Here is a 24,095-nt window from a genome sequence, read left to right as displayed (position 1 = left end):
AGAGCATGGTTCAATGCAGCCTCAAAATCCTAGGCTCAGGGGATTCTCCTGCCTCAGCCTCCTGAGTAGCCAGGACTACAGGCACATACCACCATGCCTGGCTAATTTTTAAGTTGCTTTTTTTTTTTTTTTTTTTGTATAGCGACAGAGCCTTATGTTCCCCAGGTTGGTCTCGAACTCCTGGCCTCTGATCCTTCTGCCTTGGCACCCCAAAGTGCTATCATTACAGGTGTGAGCCATTGCACCTTGGGCAGGATTTATATATTTTTCAAACAGTTCAAGATATCCTTTTAAAAACAGCTTTTTGAGGTATAATTGACTTATAATAAATTATACATATTCAAAGTATACAGCTTGATATGTTTTGACTTACATGTATACACCCATAAAACCATCACCACGATCAAGATGATAAATTTGTCACCCTTAAAAGTTTTCTCATGCCCCTTTGTAATCCTTCCCTCCCACTCCTTCTACTCCTGTCCCTCAGCAACCAGTGATCTGCTTTCTGTCGCTGTGGTTTTCATTTTCTAGAATTTTATATAAATGGAATCATACAATATGATTTCTTTGTCTGCTTTCACTTGGCATAATTATTTTGAGATTCATCCATTGTTGTAGTATCCGTAGTTTTCAAGAAAATCTCTTTATTCGCTTAAGAATGCCATTGTCACTTTGAACCAAGTTATTAGTAAAAGAAGAGCAAATCCACGATGCAGTCTGATTTGGGACTTTTAATCTTTGGCATTTTTGCCTAGCTGATTTTTTTTTTTAAACTCACAAGGCATTTTAAACATTCCAGAATGAAGACACTTTTTCTCATATGTGTCTGTGCAGTGACTGCTTCATAGTTACCTCTATGAAATTAAAGATTATTTGTTACTTAAATTTATTCCTGATTTCCTGATGTATTTTGTTATTTTTTTCTCAAAGAGGGAGTTATATTATTTTGCTTTTTACACACATTGGTATGGCACTTTAATTTTAGCTTAACTTTTTGGGTATTTTGCTTCAACTTTCATTTTACTTTATGTTTATGAGTGAGTATATTTTCATGAGATATGTTCATATAAGATATGTTCGTATGTTCACATAAGATATGTTCATCTTAAGTATATTTCAGCAATTTACTTAAGATGTCTTCACCAGTATTGAAGAATTGGAATGGAAGTATTTACAATTTGCTGAGAAGTGGGAAAGTCATATTTTAGATTCTTCATAATATTTGAACTTTAGGTTGCCCAAATTTACCGGTCTGTCTCTTTAATAAAAATCATCTGTTTACACTTTTCCTGATTAAAGGGGTGGTGGTATTTAATGTAATCTATTTCTTTCTTTCTTTTTTTTTTTTTGAGATGGAGTCTCACTCTGTTGCCCAGGCTGCAGCGCACTGGCGCAATCTCGGCTCACTGCAACCTCCGCCTCCCCGGGTTTAAGCAATTCTCCTGCCTCAGCCTCCCGAGTAGCTGGGATTTACAGGCATGAACCACCACACTCGACTAATTTTTGTATTGTTAGTAGAGATGGGGTTTCACCATGTTGGCCAGACTGGTCTTGAACTCCTGACCTCAGGTGATTCGCCCGCCTCAGCCTCCCAAAGTGCTGGCATTAGAGGCGTGAGCCACCGTGCCTGGCTGTCTATTTCTTTAAAACCTTGGAGCATAGAGGTTTGTAGCCTCTCCAAGATGCGTGAAGTAAATATGGACTTACACATTTTACAAATTACAGTTTTTTTAATTTTTTAAAGTGTATCCAACTGATATAATTTCTTTTAACAATTTAACAATCACTCTGTGCCTGCTGTTAGCAAGTAAGATACTGTGCAGATACAACGATGAATAGAGACAGCCTTATAATTTTATTAACAGTAGAAATAATAGAACTGCAGCTGCCATTTTATCCAGTACTCATGTGCTGAGCATTGTGCTATATACTTTACATATACTATTTTAAAATGCTTACAACAACTGTGAGGTAGGTGATACTACCCTTTTATTACAGTTGGTGAAACTGAAGTGCAAAGTTGTTTAGAACCTTGAACAATATTGTATAACTTACCAGTGACAAAACCAGGTTTTGGAGCCAATTCTGACTCAAAAGCTCATATTCCTTTGGCTATGTTTCTTCAAGAAGTAGTAGGCAGTAGCATGGGGTGGGAGAAGCATACAGATTATATAATAGATGACATTACAGAACATAATGTGGATGCTGTAAGCAAAGCATAAACAACATAGCTTGTGGAAGAAATTTTCAATCTGGATTATGGGGAAGGTATCACAAAGGAAGTGTTATTTGAAGTGGGCCTTGACAGTGTAATATCAAAGGAGGCAAACATTCATTTGGGAGGGTATATTTTAGGGAGAGCTAAAATAATATGCAAACTGAGGGTGATTTTCAGAGGACGGCAGGCAGTCTGATACTGTTAAATGGGCCATGGTGTATTGGAAGTAGCATTTAGAAGGAGGTCAGATTAGATATAAATGATAGCTAAATTTGTATCTCTCAAAGTATACCTAAAAGGTTGAGTCTGTAGGATTTACTAAGTGGATAATCAGATTTGTATGTATGGTATTCAGTGATAGTTTTGATTCTTAATTTGAGGTTGTAAGAAAAGGAGCTCTGAGTTGGATGCTTGATTAGTTAATGTAAGCCCCATCACTATCTTGGAAACTCCATGAAGGCAGGTATCTATCTTGATTTGCCAGTACATCCCCAGCATCTAGCAAGAAGTACTCGTGCCAAGTACAAAATGGAAACTCAAGAGCAAGGAAGATAAAGAAATGTTGGAAGAAGAGTTAAGAGAAATCAAAGAAGCCGACTTCTAAAAAATTTTACCTAGAACTCTCCTGGGTGCTTTTCATGACAGTTGATTTTCCTACCAGTATAGATTGTAGATACTTGCCAGAGAGTAATGTGTTATATTAATAATTGTCTATGTGCAGTCATTGACTTCTCCAACAATCTATAGCTCAACAAAACCTCCCTTCCAGGCTTCTGTTATGAGCATATTTGCAACACTGCAATAAAAGGGAGATAAGCCTGGATTTATAGGCTTTAGATTCAGTTAGATTAACAAAGAGATAGCATTTAAGCCTCCCAGAATTGTTATCTCTTCTGTCTCAGGGTGCTTGAACTGTTAATATTTATAACTCTCGTAGCTAGGTATTAGAAAATGGTAATAAGGGAATGGGTTTTTTATTTGTCGGCTAAGAAATAGGCTGCTGTGTAGGTAAGAAACTTGTTTTGTAGAGGAGAGGGATAGTATAGTGGAGAGTAGAAAAGATTAAGGAGAAGGGTACCAAGGGCTAACTCCCTCTGAAAGTTTTTCTAGAACTATCAGATTGATCCCTCCACTACCTCTCTACTCTCCTAATATTTTAACTCTTATTCCTACCAAATTAATTGAAAATTGTACTTCCATATTCCTCTTTCTTCTAGACTGAAAGTTTCTCAAATGCAAGGAGAATTTTCTTCATCTTTGTGTCTGTGTATAGTTGATGTTTAAATATTCCTTGTATTAAACTGAGCTAGGCGCTGTTGTAGGTGTTAACCCAAAGATAAGTTCCTTGCCCTCATGGAGCTCATATTCTACTTGTAATGACAGAAGCATGGCTATTATAGATTTCCTTGGATTTTTCTAGTGTTCTTTTTCCTCTCCTCACAGACAGCATGGTAAAGTTGAATGTGAATGAAGAAATGGAGCCCTCTCAGATAAAAATTTTGCATGGGACAAGGGAAGAAACTTTCTCTCTTCTTATTTCCTATACCAGATCCACCTTTACTCCAGGACTCTGAACTTTGGCTAGTTACACATTTCCCCACAAGAATTACCAAATTTTTCTGAGCATGACATTCTTGAAACTTCATTTATGAACAAAATTATGAAAAATGCAATTTTCCTCTATGCACTGTTAGCTTATTTGGATAACCACATAGTTACTCTTATTTACCACTGGATGAGGTTTCAGTGACTATAAGGTGAAGCCATTGGTGGAGTTTTAAAAATGGGTCATTAACCTGAGTAGTTTCAGTATACTGTACTTGTCCTTAAGCTGATACAAATGGGAGCTGTTTATATAGATCAACTACATTGTGGGACAAATAAATTTTGATGAATTAGGCTGAGAAGCTGAATACCAATAAGTACATTTTTTAAAATTAAAAGCTTTCTGAAGAGAAATATGAAATTACTAGGTTGCATCATTCTCATCAGTGTTCAAAGTAAGGATTTTTTTACTCTAAATGGCTGCCCTTCAACCACAGCCCTAAGGGCTGAATTAAATGTTTCTTCCACTTTTAATCCCTTTGGTGGAGTTGGATATGTTAATAACCTATGTTTAGGATATTTGTGTAGGTGTGTTGATATTTCAAGAGCAGTACTCTATTATAAAAATTGTTAATAGTGACTAGTTTTGGGGTGACAGTAGTGTTACAGAGAGTAATTTGAGCACTTTATTTTCTACTGTGTTTCAAGAAGTGTTTCAGAACTATTTTTAACAGTGTGAAACCACTTTGTTTTTCAGTATTCTTGCCATGAGAAGAAGAATGTGATAAGTTATTCAACTTATGAAATTCAAGTTACATGTGAATTCTGCCAGGTATGTATGCAATATTTGGTATTTTTAGCCATTTTTTACATTTTGGGTTGTAAAAATCTTTATAGCTTGTTTCTATTAGATAAGTATTTGTAGTGTTTTTTTCCATAGAAAACAAGTCACTTATTTAGTATGTAGTTTAGCTAAATACTCCTATTTTGTTTTTAAATAATCAAAAGCATCTAAATACACTTAGCTATGACAGACATAAACATGTTTTAAGGTTTTGGTTTCCTCTAAAATGAGTTCTATCAGTCCCACGGGATGTTCTATGAAAAAGTGTTCAAATAGCAAATAGCTGTGGCAAAAATGCCATACTCTGGGTGCTCCCCTAGTCATTTTACATTAGCATATTAAAGACTGTGAAGAGTCCTGCCAAAAAAAAAGAAAGAAAGAAAAGTATATTTCAGCATTTCCCAGATTTGTTTGGCCACACCTTTTTTTCTGTAGTGTCTACTGACATCCCCGTTGAAATGTTTTAGGGAGCACTGCTGTTGAAGGGTTAACAAGCTACTATTTGAAAAAGAAACAGTGTTACAGAATTATTAGTTGAGTCAAATATATTTGCTATATATAATTTCTAGAAAGAAAACAAGTTGATGGATGGGATAATTAATTGAGAACTTTTAAATCGAAATTTGAAAGTAGGAAAGTAATCCTGACTCAGAGATGTCTTTTGCATTTGTTTTGTTCGAATCAGGATCCAAAAAGGTCCTTAATTTGGTTGTATGTTTATTAAATTTCTTCTAATGGAAAACAGTAACCCTCTTCCTTTGCTCTTCTTTTTATCTCCTTGATATTTACTTGTTGAGGAGACCAGGTCATTTGTTCTAACTTACAGTGATTATTTTAGTGTTTTTTGACTTTACGATGGTGGGAAAGTAATACAGTCAGTGTACTGCTCAATTCATGATGGGTTATGTCCCAATAAACCCATCGTAAATTGAAAATATCTGTATTGGATTTGGATGATTGCCTCCTGATGGTGTTGTTTAACTTCTTTTTCTGTCTCCTGAATTTCCTTGTAGTTGGAGCTAGGGAGGCTTGATTAGATTCACTTTCAACTTTTGACATTCCCTGCCCCCACCCTTAACAACCTTTGGTGTTAGTTTAAGACTCATCTGTGAATTCAGATGCTGTCAGCCTGGCCCAACTATTATGAAGTTCCTATCAACTTTTCTCCTAATGGTTTTAAAAATCAGACATTGATGATAGTTGCCCAGATCCATTATTTCATTAGGGATTAAAGTGGTGGTGTTCTTCCTCTTCCACTTCTTCCTCCTCCTCCCCCTTCTCCTCCCTCCCTTCTTCCTTATTCCCTCTCCTCCCTCCTTCCTTATTCCCTCTCCTCCCTCCTCCTCCCTCCCTTCTTCCTCCCTCCTTTTTTCTTCTTTCCTCCCTCTTCACCCTCCCTCTCTCCCTCCTCCTTCCTCTCTTCTCTCTCCCTTCCTCCCTCTTCCTTCCTTTCCCCCAGCCTCCTCCTCTTCCTGTTGCTTCTTTTCCTCCTCCTCCCTCTCCTCATTCTTTCTTCTTTCTTTTTTCTTCTTTATTTCTTTTTTTTTCCTTTTTTTTTTTGGAGACAGGATCTCTCTCTTGCCCAGGCTGGAGTGCAGTGGCACAGCACAATCACCGATTACTGCAATCTTGACCTCTTGGGTTCAAGGGATCCTCCTGCCTCAGCCTTCTCAGTAGCTGGGACCACAGGCATGCGCCACCATGCCCTGCTATTTTTTTTTTTTTTTTAAGTTTTTTGTTGAGATGGGGGTCACGGGGATTTGGACTGAGATTTGGTTATGAGAACTTCCCAGCTCTGCCCTTGCGACCAAGTGGGCAGTGCTTTTGTTTTTGTTTTTGTTTTTTTTGACGGAGTCTCGCTCTGCCGCCCAGGCTGGAGTGCAGTGACGCGCTCTTGGCTCACTGCAAGCTCCGTCTCCCGGGTTCACGCCATTTTGCCTCAGCCTCCCGAGTAGCTGGGACTACAGGTGCCATGCCTGGTTAATTTTTTGTATTTTTAGTAGAGGCGAGGTTTCAAAAGTGTTAGCCAGGATGGCCTTTTTTTTTTTTTTTTTTTTTAAAGAGATGGGGTCTTGTTCTGTCACCCAGGCTGGATTGCAGTGGCACAATCACAGGTTACTGCAGCCTGGACCTCTTGGGCTCCAGAGATCCTCCTGCCTCAGCCTCCAGAGTAGCTGGGACTACAGGCGTGCACCGCCATGATGCTACCACGACACTACCACGAGTGGCTGTTTTAAATTATTTGTAGAGATGGGGTCACGCCGTCTTTCCCAGGCTAGTCTTGAACTCCTGGGCTCAAGCCATCCTCCCACCTCAGCCTCCTAAAGGGCTCGGATTATAGTCATGAGCCACTGCACCCAGCTAAAGTGGCAATTTTCTAATTATTTTATTATTCTGCACTTGCTGAAATTCTATAAAAGACTTTTCCTTCATCAACTCTTTGGTTACTGGAAATACATTTTATGCACAAAAGGCAGATTGAACACACTGATCTTTTTTCTTTTTTTCTTTCTTTTTTTTTTTTTTTTTTTTTTTTTTTTTTTACCAGTTTTCAGATGAGTGCATTTTCTTAGTTGTTGAGTTGCATGACTTGTCTGTCAAGCCCTTACTGGTTTGCTGTATGCCAGGCTTTTCTTTCAATCTCTTACTCCACCTCTACTTAGAGTCCTGTGAAAATCAGTCGTTTTTTTAGATATACAGTTGTTCCTCAATATCTGTGGGTGATTGGATCCAGGACCTCCTGAAGGTACCAAAATCTGAGGATGCTCCAGTTACTTATATAAAATCGTGTAGTATTTGCGTATCACCTATGCACATCCTCCCATATACTTTAAATCATCCCTAGATTACTTTTAATACCCTACTACAATGCATATGCTATGTGAATAGTTGTTATACTATATTGTTTAGGTAATAATGACAAGAAAAAAAGTCTGTACATGTTTAGTACAGATGCAGTTTTTTCCCACATATTTTTGATCCAAGATTGATTGAATCCATCGATGCAAAACTCATAGATACAGAGGGCTGACTGTACATATTCTTTCATTTTTAATTATTTTTTATGGTATGTGTCCTTCTCAAAGCTTCTGTAAGGTTTCCTGGAACACACTGTATCTGGATGTAGTTACCTTGTAATTTTTGTCTTTTTCCTAGTATTAGGCTAAATAACTGTTCACTTCTTTTTTTGCTTTTTATTGAGGTATAATTTAAACAGAATGAAATGCACTATGTAGAGTAAAATCTGTTTTATCAATCTTTTCTTTTATGGACCTTTTGTATCCTGTTTAACCTTTGCCTACTCCAAAATCATGAATATTCTTTCATATTTTTCTTCTAGAAACTTATGCTTTGCCTTTCACTTTTAGGTCTATAGTCTGCTGTGACTTAATTTTTAGTATAATGTGAGATAGAATTCATGGGGCATTTTTTAAAGTTATGAATCCTTAATTGACATAACATTAAGGTGCTGAAAAGTCCTGTAAATTGAAGCCTACACATTCAACATTTCCCAAATTTATTTGGCTAAAAATCTTTTTTCTATGATAGCTACCATGCTTTGGGAAACATTGATCTAAAGCACTGATAAACTACTGTTGTCAAGGGAATATTACATAATTATTATTAGTTGAGTCAAGTACTCTTGCTATATAAAATTTCTAGAACCAAGTATTGAAAAGACCATCCTTTTCCCACTTAACTGCAGTAGAGCATTTCTACAAATCAGGTAGCCCTATGTGTGGTTCCATTTCTGTACTCCTTTCTTTTCCATTTCTTTATATGTTTATCATTGGACTGATACCACAGTGTCTTAATTATTGTGATTTTATAATGGGTCATGATATCTGATAATAAAAGTCCTCTAGCTTAATTACAATTCTTCATGACTGCCTTGTTTATTCATTGTCTTTTGCATTTCGCTATAAATTTTTCAGTTTCTACACATACATAAAAGCACTGGGATTTATTTTATTTATTTACTTATTTATTTTGAGACAGGGTCTCACTCTGTTGCCCAGGCTGGAGTGCAGTGGTACAGTCTCAGCTCACTGCAACCTCTGCCTCCCCAGGTTCAAGTGATTCTCATGCCTCAGCCTCTCCCAAGTAGCTGGGACTACAGGTGTGTGCCACCACGCCCAGCTAATTTTTGAATTTTTAGTAGAGACAGGGTTTCATCATGTTGGCCAGGCTTGCCTCGAACTTCTGACCTTAAGTGATCCACCTGCCTCAGCCTCCCAGAGTGCTGGGATTACAGGCATGAGCCACCGCACCTGGCTGAAGAACAAAAGTGATACAATAATTTTGGTTTGTATCTATTTAAAGATACTGAATTCATTACTTAAAACCACCCAGAAGAGAAAGCTCCAGGCTCAAATAGCTTCACTGGTGAATTCTTGCAACATTTAAGGAAGAATTAGTACCTATCTTATGCAGATTTTTCTAGAGAATAGAAAAGAATTAATATGACCCAATTCTTATAAAGCCACTGAACTTAGATACCTGGCAAGGTTACTTCTCATGACATAGATGTAAACATCTTAAAATATGAGCAAAAGGGAGGATTTATCTGAGAAATTCTGGTTGGTTTGTCAAACATTCAGTGTGATATACCACATTAAAACAATGAGAAAAAAATAGTATCTGAATAGATGCAGAAAAAGCATTTGATAAAGCTCAATGTCTACTCATCACTAAAACTCGCAGGAAACTAGAAGTTGGAGGAAGATTTCTTAATCTGATAAGGAGTATCTGAAAAAAATCTGCAGCATCTGCTTTCTCCCTGAGGTTTAAGTGTATTTTTAAGACTAGCATCTGCACAGTGCAATAAAGCTAAGCACAATAAAATGAGGTATGCCTGTACCAGGAATTCTTATAATGTGAGAGCGGTCCGTGAAGTCAAAAACATTTTTATAATAATACTAAAATATTTACCTTTTTAAAATTCTCATCTCACAAGGATTTGATGCCATTTTCTAGAGGATACATGATGATATCACAACAGGTTGAATACCAGAAGCACATATGAGAATTCAGCTGTGTTACTCTGTTAAGCCAGACGTTAAGGATTTGCAAAAAGTGGAAAATAATGCCTTTCTCGCTAAATTTTTTGTTTTGAAAATATATTGTTTTAAAAAATATGTTGACATGCAATGAGTTCATCGTTATTTTTAAATCATAAATTAATATTTTTAGAATTTCTCAGTTTTAATTTCTGATGTGGTCAATATTGATAGTACATAAACAAAAACGTTCTTTGGGAGCAAATTAAGAGTGTAGAGGATCCTGTTTGAGAATTGCGGGGCCATACTGTTCTCACTCATTATTTAGTAAGTTTTACTAGTGGTCAATTACAGCCAATCTTGTTAGAATACTTTGCTCTTACTTAAAAATTTATATACCAGTATTCCTTAGTTTGTAAACATTTAAGAAGCACTAGAAGGATAATGTGTTATTTAGATAAATCTCATATCATGAGGAGATGTTCCAAATTTAGTTATAAAATAGCTTATAATGCTCACAGATTGTGTAGGTCAAAAATTTGTACAAGGTATAAGAAAATGGCTTGTGTCTGCTTTTTGTCTCTGCCTAGTACTGGCACCAGCAGCAGGCATTTGCTATTAGTAAACTGTGATTCTCAGAGTCTGCCTCAGTCTCAACTTTTCAGGACAGCAGTTTGCCCTTTGACCTCATTTCTCTGATGGATGTAAGAAGAGTTGATGATTTTCCATTTGTTTAACTTATTTCTCTTTATGAGGATAGGAATGATGACTTTCAAGTTCTTTATGTGTTGGACTAGAAACCAGACGTCTAGACCAGTGTTTCCCCAAGTATCATCCTTGCACCTACCAGTGCAATATCAAATTGTCCATAGGCTATTTGACAATTATAGCAATAAACATTTTGGATAAAGCAGTAAAAATTTTGTTCACACTTTTCACAAATTTTGTGTATGAGATTAATAATGGTGACTTCCTGGAAACCATTTGTATTCTCAGTGATCATTGCGTACAGGCTTTAAATATGAAGCAGTGACTACTGTGAACCAGCATGGGTTTCCTAAAAATGAGATATATCAAATCTTTGACAAAAGTTTTGATGTATTACAAGGAAACAGCATAAAATATTGACAAGACTTTTGAACTTGGACTCAGAAGATTAAGTTATGATCCTCAGTATACCACTAACAAAAAGTTGGAAATTTAGGATTTAGAAAGAGATCAGAGTTAGAGATACAGATTTTGTTATATTAATACTACCTTATCTCCTTTACTAGGAGGAGAGATTCCCTGAGGCTGGGATCCATTTCTCTTTTATTTTTGAATTTCTCTGAGTCTTCTATAGTGATTCCAATATAGGAAAAGGTGTAAATTTAAGAAGGGATTTAAGAGTTTGTTTTTAGACATGTTGATGTTTTGGTACCATATTTAGGTAGAAATGTTTAGCCAATAGATAAAAATATTCCACTAGAATTTAGGACTGGAGATAGAAATTTTGCCACATTATTTTCATAACAGTACAGTCTGATCCTTGGAAGGCTGCATAGTATTTGCTCATTTAATTTTCTTGAATAAATGAAATGTGTTCATTTCACCATAAGTACTTTTACACTGTTGAGCAGGAAAGAGTTTGCCTGACAGAGCAGTGTTCCTAACCTTTTTCCTGTAGTGCAAAATCTGCATATTACACGTATTTTATCTACTCTCATAATAAGAAAGAATTAAAATGTCAGAAAAGTGTTTTATTTTGCATTAAAATAGAAAAGTTAATAAGCTTAATGAAAAATCTTGAGATTTATATTTTAAATTATTCTTTATTTTAAAATATGTACTCTAAAGTGTTTTCTGTTTGATTATAGGCAATACAAGGACCTGTGGAATATGAGTGATGACAAACCCTTTCTATGCACTGCGCCTGGATGTGGCCAGGTAATAAATTACTTTAAATTATTTTGTATATTTCCACTTATTAAAACATTGATGATATAATATGTTACCACTAAAAGCATTTTCTTACAGTATTCTGTAAAATTTTAGAGTTAGGATGAAAAAAACCCAGAAAACTTTTGGCAAGAAATTCTGCTTTTTCTTCAATAGTGCAACTGAGTTTTAGAAAGTATAATCTAATATGGAGGGGGGGAACATTATATTTTGTAATGGAAAGGTGGAAATCCTGCACAAAAGCCCAAGATATAAAAGTATAATTTGACCGTTATTGGTTGAAAATTATTGATTAACTGCCTAATTAGAAATCAGATCTATATTATGAGAATTATTTTGCTTACTGAACTTTTATGAAATTAACTGATATTTAGTTCTTAGAGTATCACTAATGTATTAATGTTGTTAAGCCTAACATCTTTAATATTGGGCATGTGGCAGCAGTTTCAGAAAGTAATATTTTAGTTTTTTTAACAACCCACTAAATTATTAATCTATTCCTATTATACTTATCTTAAAATAACTATAGACAGTAAGGAAGAATTAAAGAATAAATGTAATGTGTAGCGAAGTTACAAAGTACTTAAATATACGGACCATAAATTGTAAGTAAGCATTATTCCTTCTCATTTATTTTCTTTAGTTGATATTTTAAATTGAAATATGATTGACCTACAATAAACTGTATATACTTAAAATGTACCATTTGATAAGTTTTAACACACATATACTCATAAAACCATCAGCACAATCAGGATAGTGAACATACAATCACCCCAAAAGTTTCCTCATGCCTATTTATAATTCCTCTTATACCACCTACCTTTATCAATTACTGGTCTGCCTTCTGTTACTGTAGATTTGTTTGCATTTTCCAGAATTTTGTATAAATGGAATCATATAGTATGTATGTTTTTTCACTCCACATAATTTAATATTTCTCCATGTTATGTTACCAATAGTTAATTCCTTTTCATTGAGATACAATATTTCATTATCTCACAATTTATCTGTTCATCTGATGGATATTGGTTTAATTCTTTTTTTTAGTTATTGATAAAGCTGATGTGAATACTTGTGTACAAGTCTTTTTATGGACACATGCTTTCATTTCTCTTGGAGGAATACATGGGAGTATAATGATGGGATTATCTGATAGATATATGTTTGACTTTTTAGGAAATTGCCAGGCTGCTTTTTTCATGTGTTTGTTGGCCATTTGTATCCCTTACATTTTGTGAAGTATCTTTTTAAATCTTTTGCTCATTTTAAAAAATTGGGTTGTCTTTTTATTATTGAGTTGTAGGAGTTCTTTATATATCCTGGACACTAGTCCTTGTCAGAGGCTTCTTTTTCTGTGGTTTGCGTCTTAATTTTCATAATAATATCTTCTGATGAACAGATGTTTCTAATTTTAATGAGTCCTAATGTATTAATTTTTTTCCTCTTATGGTTGTTGCTTTCTGTGACTTGTCTGAGAAATTTTTGCTTGCCTTTAGGTTATGAAGGTATTGTCGTTTGTTTTCCTCTAAAAGCTCGCTGTTTCATTTAGATTTCTCTTTAATCTTGAATTAATTTTTGTGTATGGTGTGAGATAGGGGTTGAAGCTAACTTTTTTTTTGAGACGGAATTTCACTCTTGTTGCCCAGGCTGGAGTGCAATGGCGTGATCTCGGCTCACCACAACCTCCGCCTCCCGGGTTCAAGTGATTCTCCTGCCTTAGCCTCCCAACTAGCTTGGATTACAGGCATGCACCACCACACCTGGCTAATTTTGTATTTTTAGTAGAGATGGGGTTTCTTCATGTTGGTCAGGCTGGTCTTGAACTCCTTATCTCAGGTGATCCACCTGCCTCGGCCTCCCAAAGTGCTCAGATTATAGGCCTGAGCCACTGCGCCCAGCCAGTTGAAGCTAAGTTTTTAAAAAATATGGGTTTAGATATCCCAGCATAATTTCCTGAAAAGATTTTTCTTTCCTCATTAAACTGCTTTGGCTCCTTTAATGAAAATCAAATGATTTTGTAAGTATGGTTCTGTTTCTGGGCTTTATATTCTGTTCCATTCATCACTCTGTCAACTTTTATGCCAGTACCACACCATTTTGATTACTCTAGCTTTACAGTTAGTGTTCCAGTCAGTTAGGGTAAATTCTCCAATTTAGTCCTCATTTTTCAAGATAGTTTGGGTTAGTCTCTTAAGTTTTAGTCATTCTGGTGAGGGTGTAGTGGTATCTCATTTTAATTTTGATTTACGTGATATTTAATGTTGTAGAGCAAGGTAAACATAGGAGTTATCAGGGTTAATGCTGTTTTAGATAGGTTAACCAGGGAATGTGCCTCTGCTAAGGTGACATTTGAACAAAGACCCGAAGAAAATGCAGGAGCAAACCTTGTATGTTTATAGACTAAAGGAGCAGCAAATGTAAAAAGCTCTAGGGAGGGAATGTGTATGGTGTGTTTAAGAACAGAAACGCAACTACTGTGGCTGGAGCATATAATGATCAACAGAGAGAAGGTTAAGAGAGGAGGTCAGAGGAGACAGAAAAAAAGACATATCCTATGATAAAGTGTTTGGGTTTTATTCACTGAGCAGTGAAAAGCCACTGCTGAGTGGTCACAGGGAGACAAGAGGCTGACAGCAGTCCAGGTGAGAGATGATGGTGGATTAGGTGTTAACAGTGGACACAGAGAGAGAAATAGGCTAATTTGACATATGTTTTGGAGATATATTTGCTACATATATTTTTCTGTAAAGTTAAGAGAGCTAAAAACTACAATTCTCTTTGCACCTAGAATTCTGCATATGATTTTAGGTTTCACCAACCAAATTTACTCTTTCTGGTAAATCAGATTTACTTTAACTTTTTTTTTTTTTCTCGAGACAGGGTCTCACTCTGTCACCCAGGCTGGAGTGCAGTAGCATGATCATGACACACCGAAGCCTCAACCTCCTGGGCTCAGGTGATCCTCCCACCTCAGCCTCCAGAGTAGCCGGGACCACAGGTGCTCGCCACCACACCTGACTAATTTTTTGCTTAGTTTTTTTTTTTTTTGGATACAGGATCTCCCAGTGTTGTCCAGGCTGTTCTCAAACTCCTGGGCTCAAGCCATCTGCCCACCTTGGCCTCCCAATGTGCTGAGATTATAGGCATGAGCCACTGTGCCTGACCCACTTTACTTTTTGGATTTGGTACTGAGTTGAATGGAATGAGAGATGGTATTACTCAAATCATCCATTTTGCTGGCTTGGAGTGAACAAACAACTTGATTCTGTAATCCCTGAATTCCAGCTAATGCAATATGTTTCTAGGGCCAGCCTTTGGACAAAGACTAGTTTTGACATGTTCTAGGTATCATTCTTGGAGACTCAAAAAAGGCCTTTCCTGCTTCTCTTCTGCTTAAAATAGTTAGAATAGTTTTTGTGATTGACTTCTTACTAATACACATGCCATTTTAAATAAAAGCATTACAATTAACTTAAACAAAAGAAAAACTGATTGCTGAACATTAGAATTTGTGTATGTGTATCATAAGGAATTGTTAAAAGACCTCTCTAACATTAACTATATATGTGAAAAACATTCAGAAGTTAGGGAATTTTTTTTTAGGTTTCCTTCTATTAAAGGAGTTAACATTCAAACTTTCTACCTCCACTTCCCCATCCCCTAATGTCTGATAATTACTCTTAGTTTTTTTCATTGTCGAGGTTTGTAATACTTAACATTTTGTCATATCCATAATTCCCATATTGGCTTAGTTTCACTTCTGTATCACAATAGTGTAGATGGAAGGGTGAGAGCTAAGCTTTAGGGCACCTCCAGTGTTTAAAAGTCAGAAAGAGGAGGAGAATGTAGCACAGAAGATTAAGAAGTAGCAACCAGTGAGGAAAATTGAATCTTGAAAGTTAGAAAAAATATTTCGAAGTAAGAGAAACAATATAGTCATATCCTAAATAGGATAAGATGATAATTCAGTATTTACTATTGAATTTAGAGACTATGATAAGAGTAGCTTTCAATGAAGGGGCAGTAACAACAGTGTAATTGGAGTAGGTTGAAGAGAGAATGGGAAGAACCAGAAATGAAGACATTATAGGACAGTTCTTTCTTGGAGGTGTAGCTAAAGGGAAAGTGAGATATATAGCTTCAATGTAGGATTGAAGATGGTGGAACTTTTTTGTTTTGCATTTTAAGGTGGGAATATCACAGCATATTTGGCAATGCAGAAAATGGGGACCATTGCAGGAATGGGGTCCTTAAATAGCTAGGAGAGGATGGGATTTAGTTTTATTTTTAAAACAAAATTGGGACCATACTGAACAGTTTTGTATTCTGTTAGTGTTTGGATGCCATTACACATATCAGCATTTTGTGTATTAATCGAAAGCATGGCTTTAAGTCGCTATTGCTAGAGCATGTCCCATAGTTTACTGATTCCACTATTATAAACTTTTAATTTTGGTATTATAAGCAACATTGTGATGAATATCCTTCTACATAACCCTTTGTATATGTCTCTACTTAGTTTCTTAAAATACATTTTGGAACTAGAATAACTGGATTTAAATGTTTACACATTTCTAAGTTTCCTCATATATTTTGCCAAATTGTTGTTTAAAAGCTAAATCAATTTTTTATTCTCACTCATAATTGAATTCTCACTGATAGTGATTCTTTTAAACATTAACCATTTGATCCTGAGTATTATTTTAGAGGGGCCTGTGTTTGTACCCTAAGATACTTAAAATAATCTCTTTGTAAGTATTACTGATCAAAATATAACCTGGCTACTCATCCATTTGTTAAATCTTGCTGAGAACAGAAATGGTATGGTCTGTTTTTATATTTAAATAGTATTTCCTAGGAACTACTTAGTAAGAATTGGTTTTAGAAGCACCATTTTGACGGTAACTGCTTTTCAACAAGATTGCCTTTTCACACTGTCTTTTTAAATTTCTTATTTTTTGTCACCAGTAAGCAATGATGTTATTCTGAATTTGAGTTGCAGCTTTAACACAATGGTCTTAGTTAAATTTAAGGTTTCAAATAGATATTTACAATTTAAAATCTATTTTGGTGATAATACAACCTCAGAGAGAGACCTATAGAAATGATTACAAAGAGTTTTTAACACTAGACTCGTGCTATTAAATCTTTTCTTTTTTTTTTTTTAAGTTTTATTTTTATTTTTTATTATTATACTTTAGGTTTTAGGGTACATGTGCACAATGTACAGGTTTGTTACATATGTATCCATGTGCCATGTTGTTTTGCTGCACCCATTAACTCGTCATTTAGCATTAGGTATATGTCCTAATGCTGTCCCTCCCCCCTCCCCCCACCCCACAACAGTCCCCGGAGTGTGATGTTCCCCTTCCTGTGTCCATGAGTTCTCATTGTTCAGTTCCCACCTATGAGTGAGAACATGCGGTGTTTGGTTTTTTGTCCTTGTGATAGTTTACTGAGAATGATGTTTTCCAGTTTCATCCATGTCCCTACAAAGGACATGAACTCATCATTTTTTATGGCTGCATAGTATTCCATGGTGTATATGTGCCACATTTTCTTAATCCAGTCTATTGTTGTTGGACAATTGGGTTGGTTCCAAGTCTTTGCTATTGTGAATAGTGCCGCAATAAACATACGTGTGCATGTGTCTTTATAGCAGCATGATTTATAGTCCTTTGGGTATATACCCAGTAATGGGATGGCTGGGTCAAATGGTATTTCTAGTTCTAAATCCCTGAGGAATCGTCACACTGACTTCCACAATGGTTGAACTAGTTTACAGTCCCACCAACAGTGTAAAAGTGTTCTATTTCTCCACATCCTCTCCAGCACCTGTTGTTTCCTGACTTTTTAATGATGGCCATTCTAACTGGTGTGAGATGGTATCTCACTGTGGTTTTGATTTGCATTTCTCTGATGGCCAGTGATGATGAGCATTTTTTCATGTGTTTTTTGGCTGCATAAATGTCTTCTTTTGAGAAGTGTCTGTTCATGTCCTTCACCCACTTTTTGATGGGGTTGTTTGTTTTTTTCTTGTAAATTTGTTTGAGTTCATTGTAGATTCTGGATATTAGCCCTTTGTCAGATGAGTAGGTTGCAAAAATTTTCTCCCATTCTGTAGGTTGCCTTTTCACTCTGATGGTAGTTTCTTTTGCTGTGCAGAAGCTGTTTAGTTTAATTAGATCCCATTTGTCAAGTCTTTGCCCATGCCTATGTCCTGAATGGTATTGCCTAGATTTTCTTGTAGGATTTTAATGGTTTTAGGTCTAACATTTAAGTCTTTAATCCATCTTGAATTAATTTTTGTATAAGGTGTAAGGAAGGGATCCAGTTTCAGCTTTCTACATATGGCTAGCCAGTTTTCCCAGCACCATTTATTAAACAGGGAATCCTTTCCCCATTTCTTGTTTTTGTCAGGTAAATCTTTTCTTGTATGCCTCAGTTACTCTTAGGTATTCCACATGCCTGTGAATTTCACTTGTTTTAAAGTGATGCTCCTTGGAATTTAGTAAAAGAGACAGTGAGATAATTTGGTGAAAGATTCATTTATCTTTGTTAGTCTTCCATGTAATTGGTAGTATCTTTGCTTTTGGTGTCCCTGTCATTGAAAAGTGTTTCTTTGGTAGAATGTTTACACATTATAAGCTGTTTTATAAAGGAGATAAAGATTCATTTCATATTTAGTCTAAAGTGACAGTGGAGATGTATGTGTGGGAGAGTGTGTGTGTGTGCGCGTGAGAGAGAGTGAATATATCAGTGTAACTTCCTGCTGTTGTTTCAATAGTCCTTAAACTAGTGAAAAAAGTAGTGAAATGAGCTATTGGCCCAATGGCTTGAAAACTCATTTGTGTCTATCTAATATGTTTAAAAGGAATAATAATACCATGGATATCAGTGTATGTATTAACTATAGAATGACTGATTTTTTAGGAAGCTAATTCTGGTGACGGTGGTCAAGCCTTACTAACACAGATTTACCAGATATCAGAACTTAAATTATTATAGAAGCAACTGATTTACCTTCTTCCCATCTGACAGGTTACCCTTTCTTTTTAACCTTTTAAGAGAGATTGCTACCTGCTAGGGACCTATCAAAAAAAAAATTTTTTTTTTTTTCACTTTTTCCGTTGTTTATCGAGCTATATATACTCAAGGTCTTAGTCTTATTTAACGAAATACTTGTGTTTCTGTGTATATCTACAGCGTTTTCTTTGGGGTTGTGCTTTGAAATGCCTGGAAGAATATAATTTATGAATTCAGTATGTTGGTGTTGCTAGTAATATATATATTTTTACAAAATTTATTTTTGGAATAAACTTTAATTTGACTGGGAAGGCAATTCATACAGATTCTGTAAAAAAATTTATCTTAGCTTGTAGCTACTTTATAAATAAATAAAGAATGCATTTCTTTCATGTTAAACTTCTGGTGACTGCCTTTTCACAAGATTGCCTTTTCACACTGTCTTTTTAAGTTTCTTGTTAAAAATAATAAATTTTCTCAGATAACTAAGATCAAATTCATCTGTATCAAGTGCCAGTGTATTTTGTCCTTTGCAGTGTTTTTGTATTTTGAGTGTATTTTGTCGTTTGCAGTGTTGCTGTCCCTGTATATAATTAATACTGTTACAGGATCAGTAATCCCTTTGTAAATTGCATTTAGGGAAATTTGATTTGTGGATCTTATATGAGAGTTTATAAATACGTATTCCTGGCATTCTCCCTTTTAATATACATATGATCCTAAATATTTGTTAGGTTCCTTCTGGCCACTTCTTTTCACTTAGGATTGAACTTGGTGCCATTTCATATGTTTTGTATGAACACAATGTTATTTATTCTACATGCAGTTCTTTGATTTGAATATTTGGGGTCAGACTAATCCAAGCAAAGAAAATTGGTAGAATAAAATTTCTAGGCGACAACATTCCAACTTCTTATCTATTAATTTGTTGACTTTGCAGTTTTAAAATCTGGGCCCTGCACCAAAATCCATTCATTCACAAATGTTTAATGATTGCCTTCAGTGGAAAAGCCACATTATGAGGTTCTTTGGAACATAAACTAAATCTTACTTTCAGATGCTTTTAGTGTAGGATGTAAGACACATATATTTAAAACAGCAATACAAAGAAAAAGCATAAAATATTAATGTCAGTACACTCTACAGATATGTTCATTTTCTGAGAACTTTGTTATTCAGCAGTCTGTCAAAAGTACCACTGTTTCTTATTTCCCCAAAATTGGGAGAGATTCTTATAATGATGAAGTAATAGGAAAATAGTACCTGGGTGGGGAAAAGTTTGGTTGTGGTCCTACTGCCTATAGTTGGTGCCCAGTAAATGTCTGAAGAGTGAAGTAGTGGAAGTGTTGTTGCATCTGAACACTCTCCTTCGGTGGTAATACAGGCAGGTTCTGAAGAGAGGTTATAAAATAATAGTTTTCTGTTGGTGTGCGAAGTAATCCAAAGACTAAGTGATAAAATGTAGCCAGATTAAATTGAAGTTGAATTCATCTTAATGAACAGTGGTTTAGGGTCTTTTTTAACCCCCTCAGATTGATCTTTAAGATTCATCTATTTTATTGTAATGAATTCATTCTTTCAATTAGCATTTATTGAGTACTTACTATATGCTAAGTTTGGGGGACCACAGTAGGAGCTCAGCCTACTTAAAAGGACAGACATATGAAAATACAATAGGTGCTATAACCAAGGCATTGTGCCGCACATACTGCAGCACATATGAGATGGTTTTCACCTCTACGGGCAGAGGGATAGTGGACTGGGCCAAAGATGTTAAAATGTTAAAAATGTTTCATTCTTTTACATTGTGTTTAAGGTAACCCTAAAGCTACTATTATTAGTTGCATGAAAGGATATAGGGAATTGGATAGGGGAAGGAGACCACAAGAAATGGAATTCATTTTGATGGTTTGGGCAAACCAAGTTCAAGTATATATATATTTTAACATCCTCACTTGTAAGGTTATAAAGAATGAACTGAGATCTGTTAACTTAGCATTTTAAAGTTATTGCTCTGAAATAACAGAAAGCTCCCTATTTTCAGTTATAAATGTTGCTTAATGAGCATCTTCAAAAATGCTGATGTTCAGACATCGGAGATAATGCATTTATTATGTTATAATCATAAATGTTACCTTTGGCATGCAAAACTTATCCAAGTTAGAGGTAGGAAAAAATATGATGGATAACTTTAAAAATAAAATGTTTTAAAAATAATTTTGCTCCATTTTTATGTAAGAACTCTCAAGAAAAAATTACTTTGGCTACTTTAAAATTTTTTATTTTAAAATGAGCTGCTTTGTTATTATATCGGTTGCTATTTCTTTGCTGGATTAAAACAAAGGCATTCTTTTTTATGTGGTAACATAAAAATCGGATTTATTTCTTAATTTTGTCCAGGCATAATACTTTTATAAGAAAATTCTCTTTTAAAAAGTGGTAAGTAACCTTAAGTCTAGGTAAATATTAATACTACAGTACTTTCTTGAAAAGTCATTGTACCATGGAGTATAGTTTCTACTATGATAAGACAAATTAATGGTGGTCTATTTTTAGTATCCATAAGAAATTTATGTAAAGTTTCTTTGCCTCCAATTTTATTTTTAAATGCTCTCAAGTGAGTTGTGTGACCTAGCAATATATCAGTATTGCTTATTCTTGAGTAATGGGTTTCTCTGTGATTGTTTGCAATCTAGTGTGCTTATCTACTAACAATAACGGATTCTTTTATAGTTTAAAAACTGCTATTTCACTGTTAATGGTGGTTTTACATGTTGTGGAAATTAATTTCCTAATCATTTTACTTATTTGATCAAATTGAAAATCTTAACTATATTTTAAAACTTTTTGCCACAGCGTTTTACCAACGAGGATCATTTGGCTGTCCATAAACATAAACATGAGATGACACTGAAATTTGGTCCAGCACGTAATGACAGTGTCATTGTGGCTGGTTAGTATATGCTTTTATTAATAGCTTGTATACATATTTCACCTGGAATGTGCACAATTTTTGTGTATTCTCTGTAAATAATATAGTCTGGTGATATTCCAATGACTTCATTATAGTAAATGTTGGCAACATGTATTTTACCCATTACATTTTCATGTTTCCTTCTGACCATTCATTTCACTTTTTTGCGTGATTTTCAAATTTATATTCCAATGTCAATTTTGTGGAAGTTCATTAGAACTCTGGGAACATTCATACCATCTACAAATTTTACATTTAACTAATAATTGAACTAACATGGTATTTAGTCAGCATTTCTTTTAGCTGTCTTGTACAACTGACTTACAAGGCTGTGTGAAGATAGAAAATGATCAAGCTTCTCCCGTTGGAGAAAGAACAGTGAGCAGACTTGTTCATTAGAGTTGTTTATATTTCTTTTGAGACTAAACATTTGTATTAGTAAAATATTCTCAGTAAAGAGGCTCTAAATTCAGTCAATGCAGTTTTTGTGTGTTGACACTATGAACGTACAGTATCACCTAAGCAGTTGATTATTTTTCACTGTTTGTGAAAAGAAAAACCCAGTTCATACATTGGTTGATTGTCATTCCATGCTGTATTAGTTGCCTTTTTTTGGTATTTAAATATATACACACACACATCTATGTATATATACATATATGTCATGTATAATTTTGCTACTTTTTTGGTATATTTTATAAGTATTGTGATAAAACTATATAAATTTCAGATCTTTCGTGTCATAATCATAGATTTACATATCATAAATATTCAGATTAACTAGGTTTTTCTTTTCTCTTGTAAAGCTTGTTATATATCATGTAAGTCTGGAATTACACCCAAATACTATAATACTTTTAAATTATTAGTATAGAGACCAAATTGTTCTGTGCAGTGTTTTGGATAGATAATAAAGCAAATATTCGGTGGTTTTCCCTCTACTTTCAGTATTGAAATTTTTGTAATGAAGAAATTGAAGGTAACAGAAAGTTAATTTATCAAAAACAATATACGTAGGAAAAATGTAGGGGAACTTCCAACATATCCTAAGTTCCATAAGTAACTTAGAGATCTGTTACTTATACAGAAGAGTGAGATAATGCTTTTTTTTTTTTTTTTGGAGTATTTTACATTAGACATTAAGAGCTAGAACCAAAGGAACCAAACAAGCAAAATAGTAACAACCTGGACAGTTCACTCTCCTAGGCATGAAGCTCTTTGTTTTTCTGAAACTTTCTGCCTTAGCACAGTCTTTCTCTGTGTGTAACTCTTTAACTCAAATATGTTTTGAAATTGATTTCTAGAAATTACTTTCCTGTCTGATCACATTTAATGCAGTAGAAAAATAGAGCACATTCAAACACAGTACTTGACCTTTTTTTTCACTAACATATGTTGAGATGAATAGGTTAACATTACTATGCAAATAAAATGCATGATGTGTGTGGTATATTTTTGGTGATCAGTAGCCATATGCAATGTGCATGTTAAATGATTGTGCCTATGTTGACTTTTCTCAAGTCTGATGGTTCCAGTAATCATTGATAAAAGTGACTTGTGCTTATGTATTTTATTTTTTTAAGATTTTTCCCTCTCTTTAATGTAAGTTAAGAGCCTTCTAATGAACTTAGATAGACAAACCCTTTGGGTGTGAACAGAAGAGTCACATTTAGATTTGACCTACTAATTTAGTCATGATGGACTTAAGCTAATACATGTATTTTACTTACTATAATGTGGTATTTGAGATCTTTTGGGAGTTGGGAATTAAGGGATAGGCTAGAAACTAGTAAAATTATGATATAATAGAGTCCTTCTAGTAATTCTGATATTACTAACAGTGCCTGAGACAGGCCTGCATTATGTCTAGTTTTGTATTACAAGTGGGTCATTTTAGTGTGAAATATATTTGTACATAGTAAAAATACTAGTTCTCTAGGTATACATGTGGGGGGCAAAGGTAAAATAGTAAGTAATGCCCTCTGTGGGGACATAATGGTTAACAAATATGTAAATTTTAATCTTACAAAAGGAATTAGGAATATTTTCTCTTAAACCCAGAGTCTTCCTTAGTAGAGTACTTTTACTTCACTTAGGCTAGATCCCTGCTATAGCCTGTAAAATTGGTGCTCTAAAATATGTTAAATGTGAATAGAATTTGAATGTGCTACCAACTCTAATCAATATGAATAGACACCCTTGAAAATAGTAACACTAAGTAGGCAGAATTTATAAGTTTCTTGCTTTTCATTCAGTGTAAATCTTATCTGGCATTTTTTGTAGCCTATACATGGACACTGAGTACATATGTTAATGTACACAGTAGGAGTACATATTCGAGTAAAGTTGAAATGTTTCATGTTGTAAGAAAATAGAGTAGACTCTTTCTTACTCCCTAGGAATTAAGCTAGAACATTCTGGAGGCATGTGACTGACACATATCCCTTGTACCTAGCTTGTAAAATGCATTAAATTAGAAAATTAGTTTCAGTAGATAGTGGCAAAAAGAGGATTTGTTGTTTTAGGGCTGTTTTAACTTTTATT

At 34.8% G+C, this 24,095-nt stretch overlaps 1 protein-coding gene across 2 annotated transcripts in view; it reads left to right on the top strand.

Moving 5' to 3' along the window:
- Positions 1-24,095, top strand: part of ATF2 (activating transcription factor 2) — a 95,404-nt gene that overhangs the window by 27,245 nt on the left and 44,064 nt on the right. The window contains exons 3-5 of one of the 2 annotated variants that reach the window (XM_003253739.2): positions 4,524-4,598; positions 11,467-11,536; positions 21,434-21,530. In XM_003253739.2, the coding sequence (XP_003253787.1) occupies positions 4,567-4,598; positions 11,467-11,536; positions 21,434-21,530 (199 nt within the window). In that variant the 5' untranslated portion in view covers positions 4,524-4,566. The remainder of the gene's footprint in view (positions 1-4,523; positions 4,599-11,466; positions 11,537-21,433; positions 21,531-24,095) is intronic. The other variant, XM_003253741.2, reaches the window with a different exon arrangement.

Source organism: Nomascus leucogenys, chromosome 22a (assembly GCF_006542625.1).
Source record: "Nomascus leucogenys isolate Asia chromosome 22a, Asia_NLE_v1, whole genome shotgun sequence".
Lineage (NCBI taxonomy): Eukaryota > Metazoa > Chordata > Mammalia > Primates > Hylobatidae > Nomascus > Nomascus leucogenys.
Note: the sequence above shows the minus strand (reverse complement) of the source record. Positions and strands in the feature narration are given on the sequence as shown.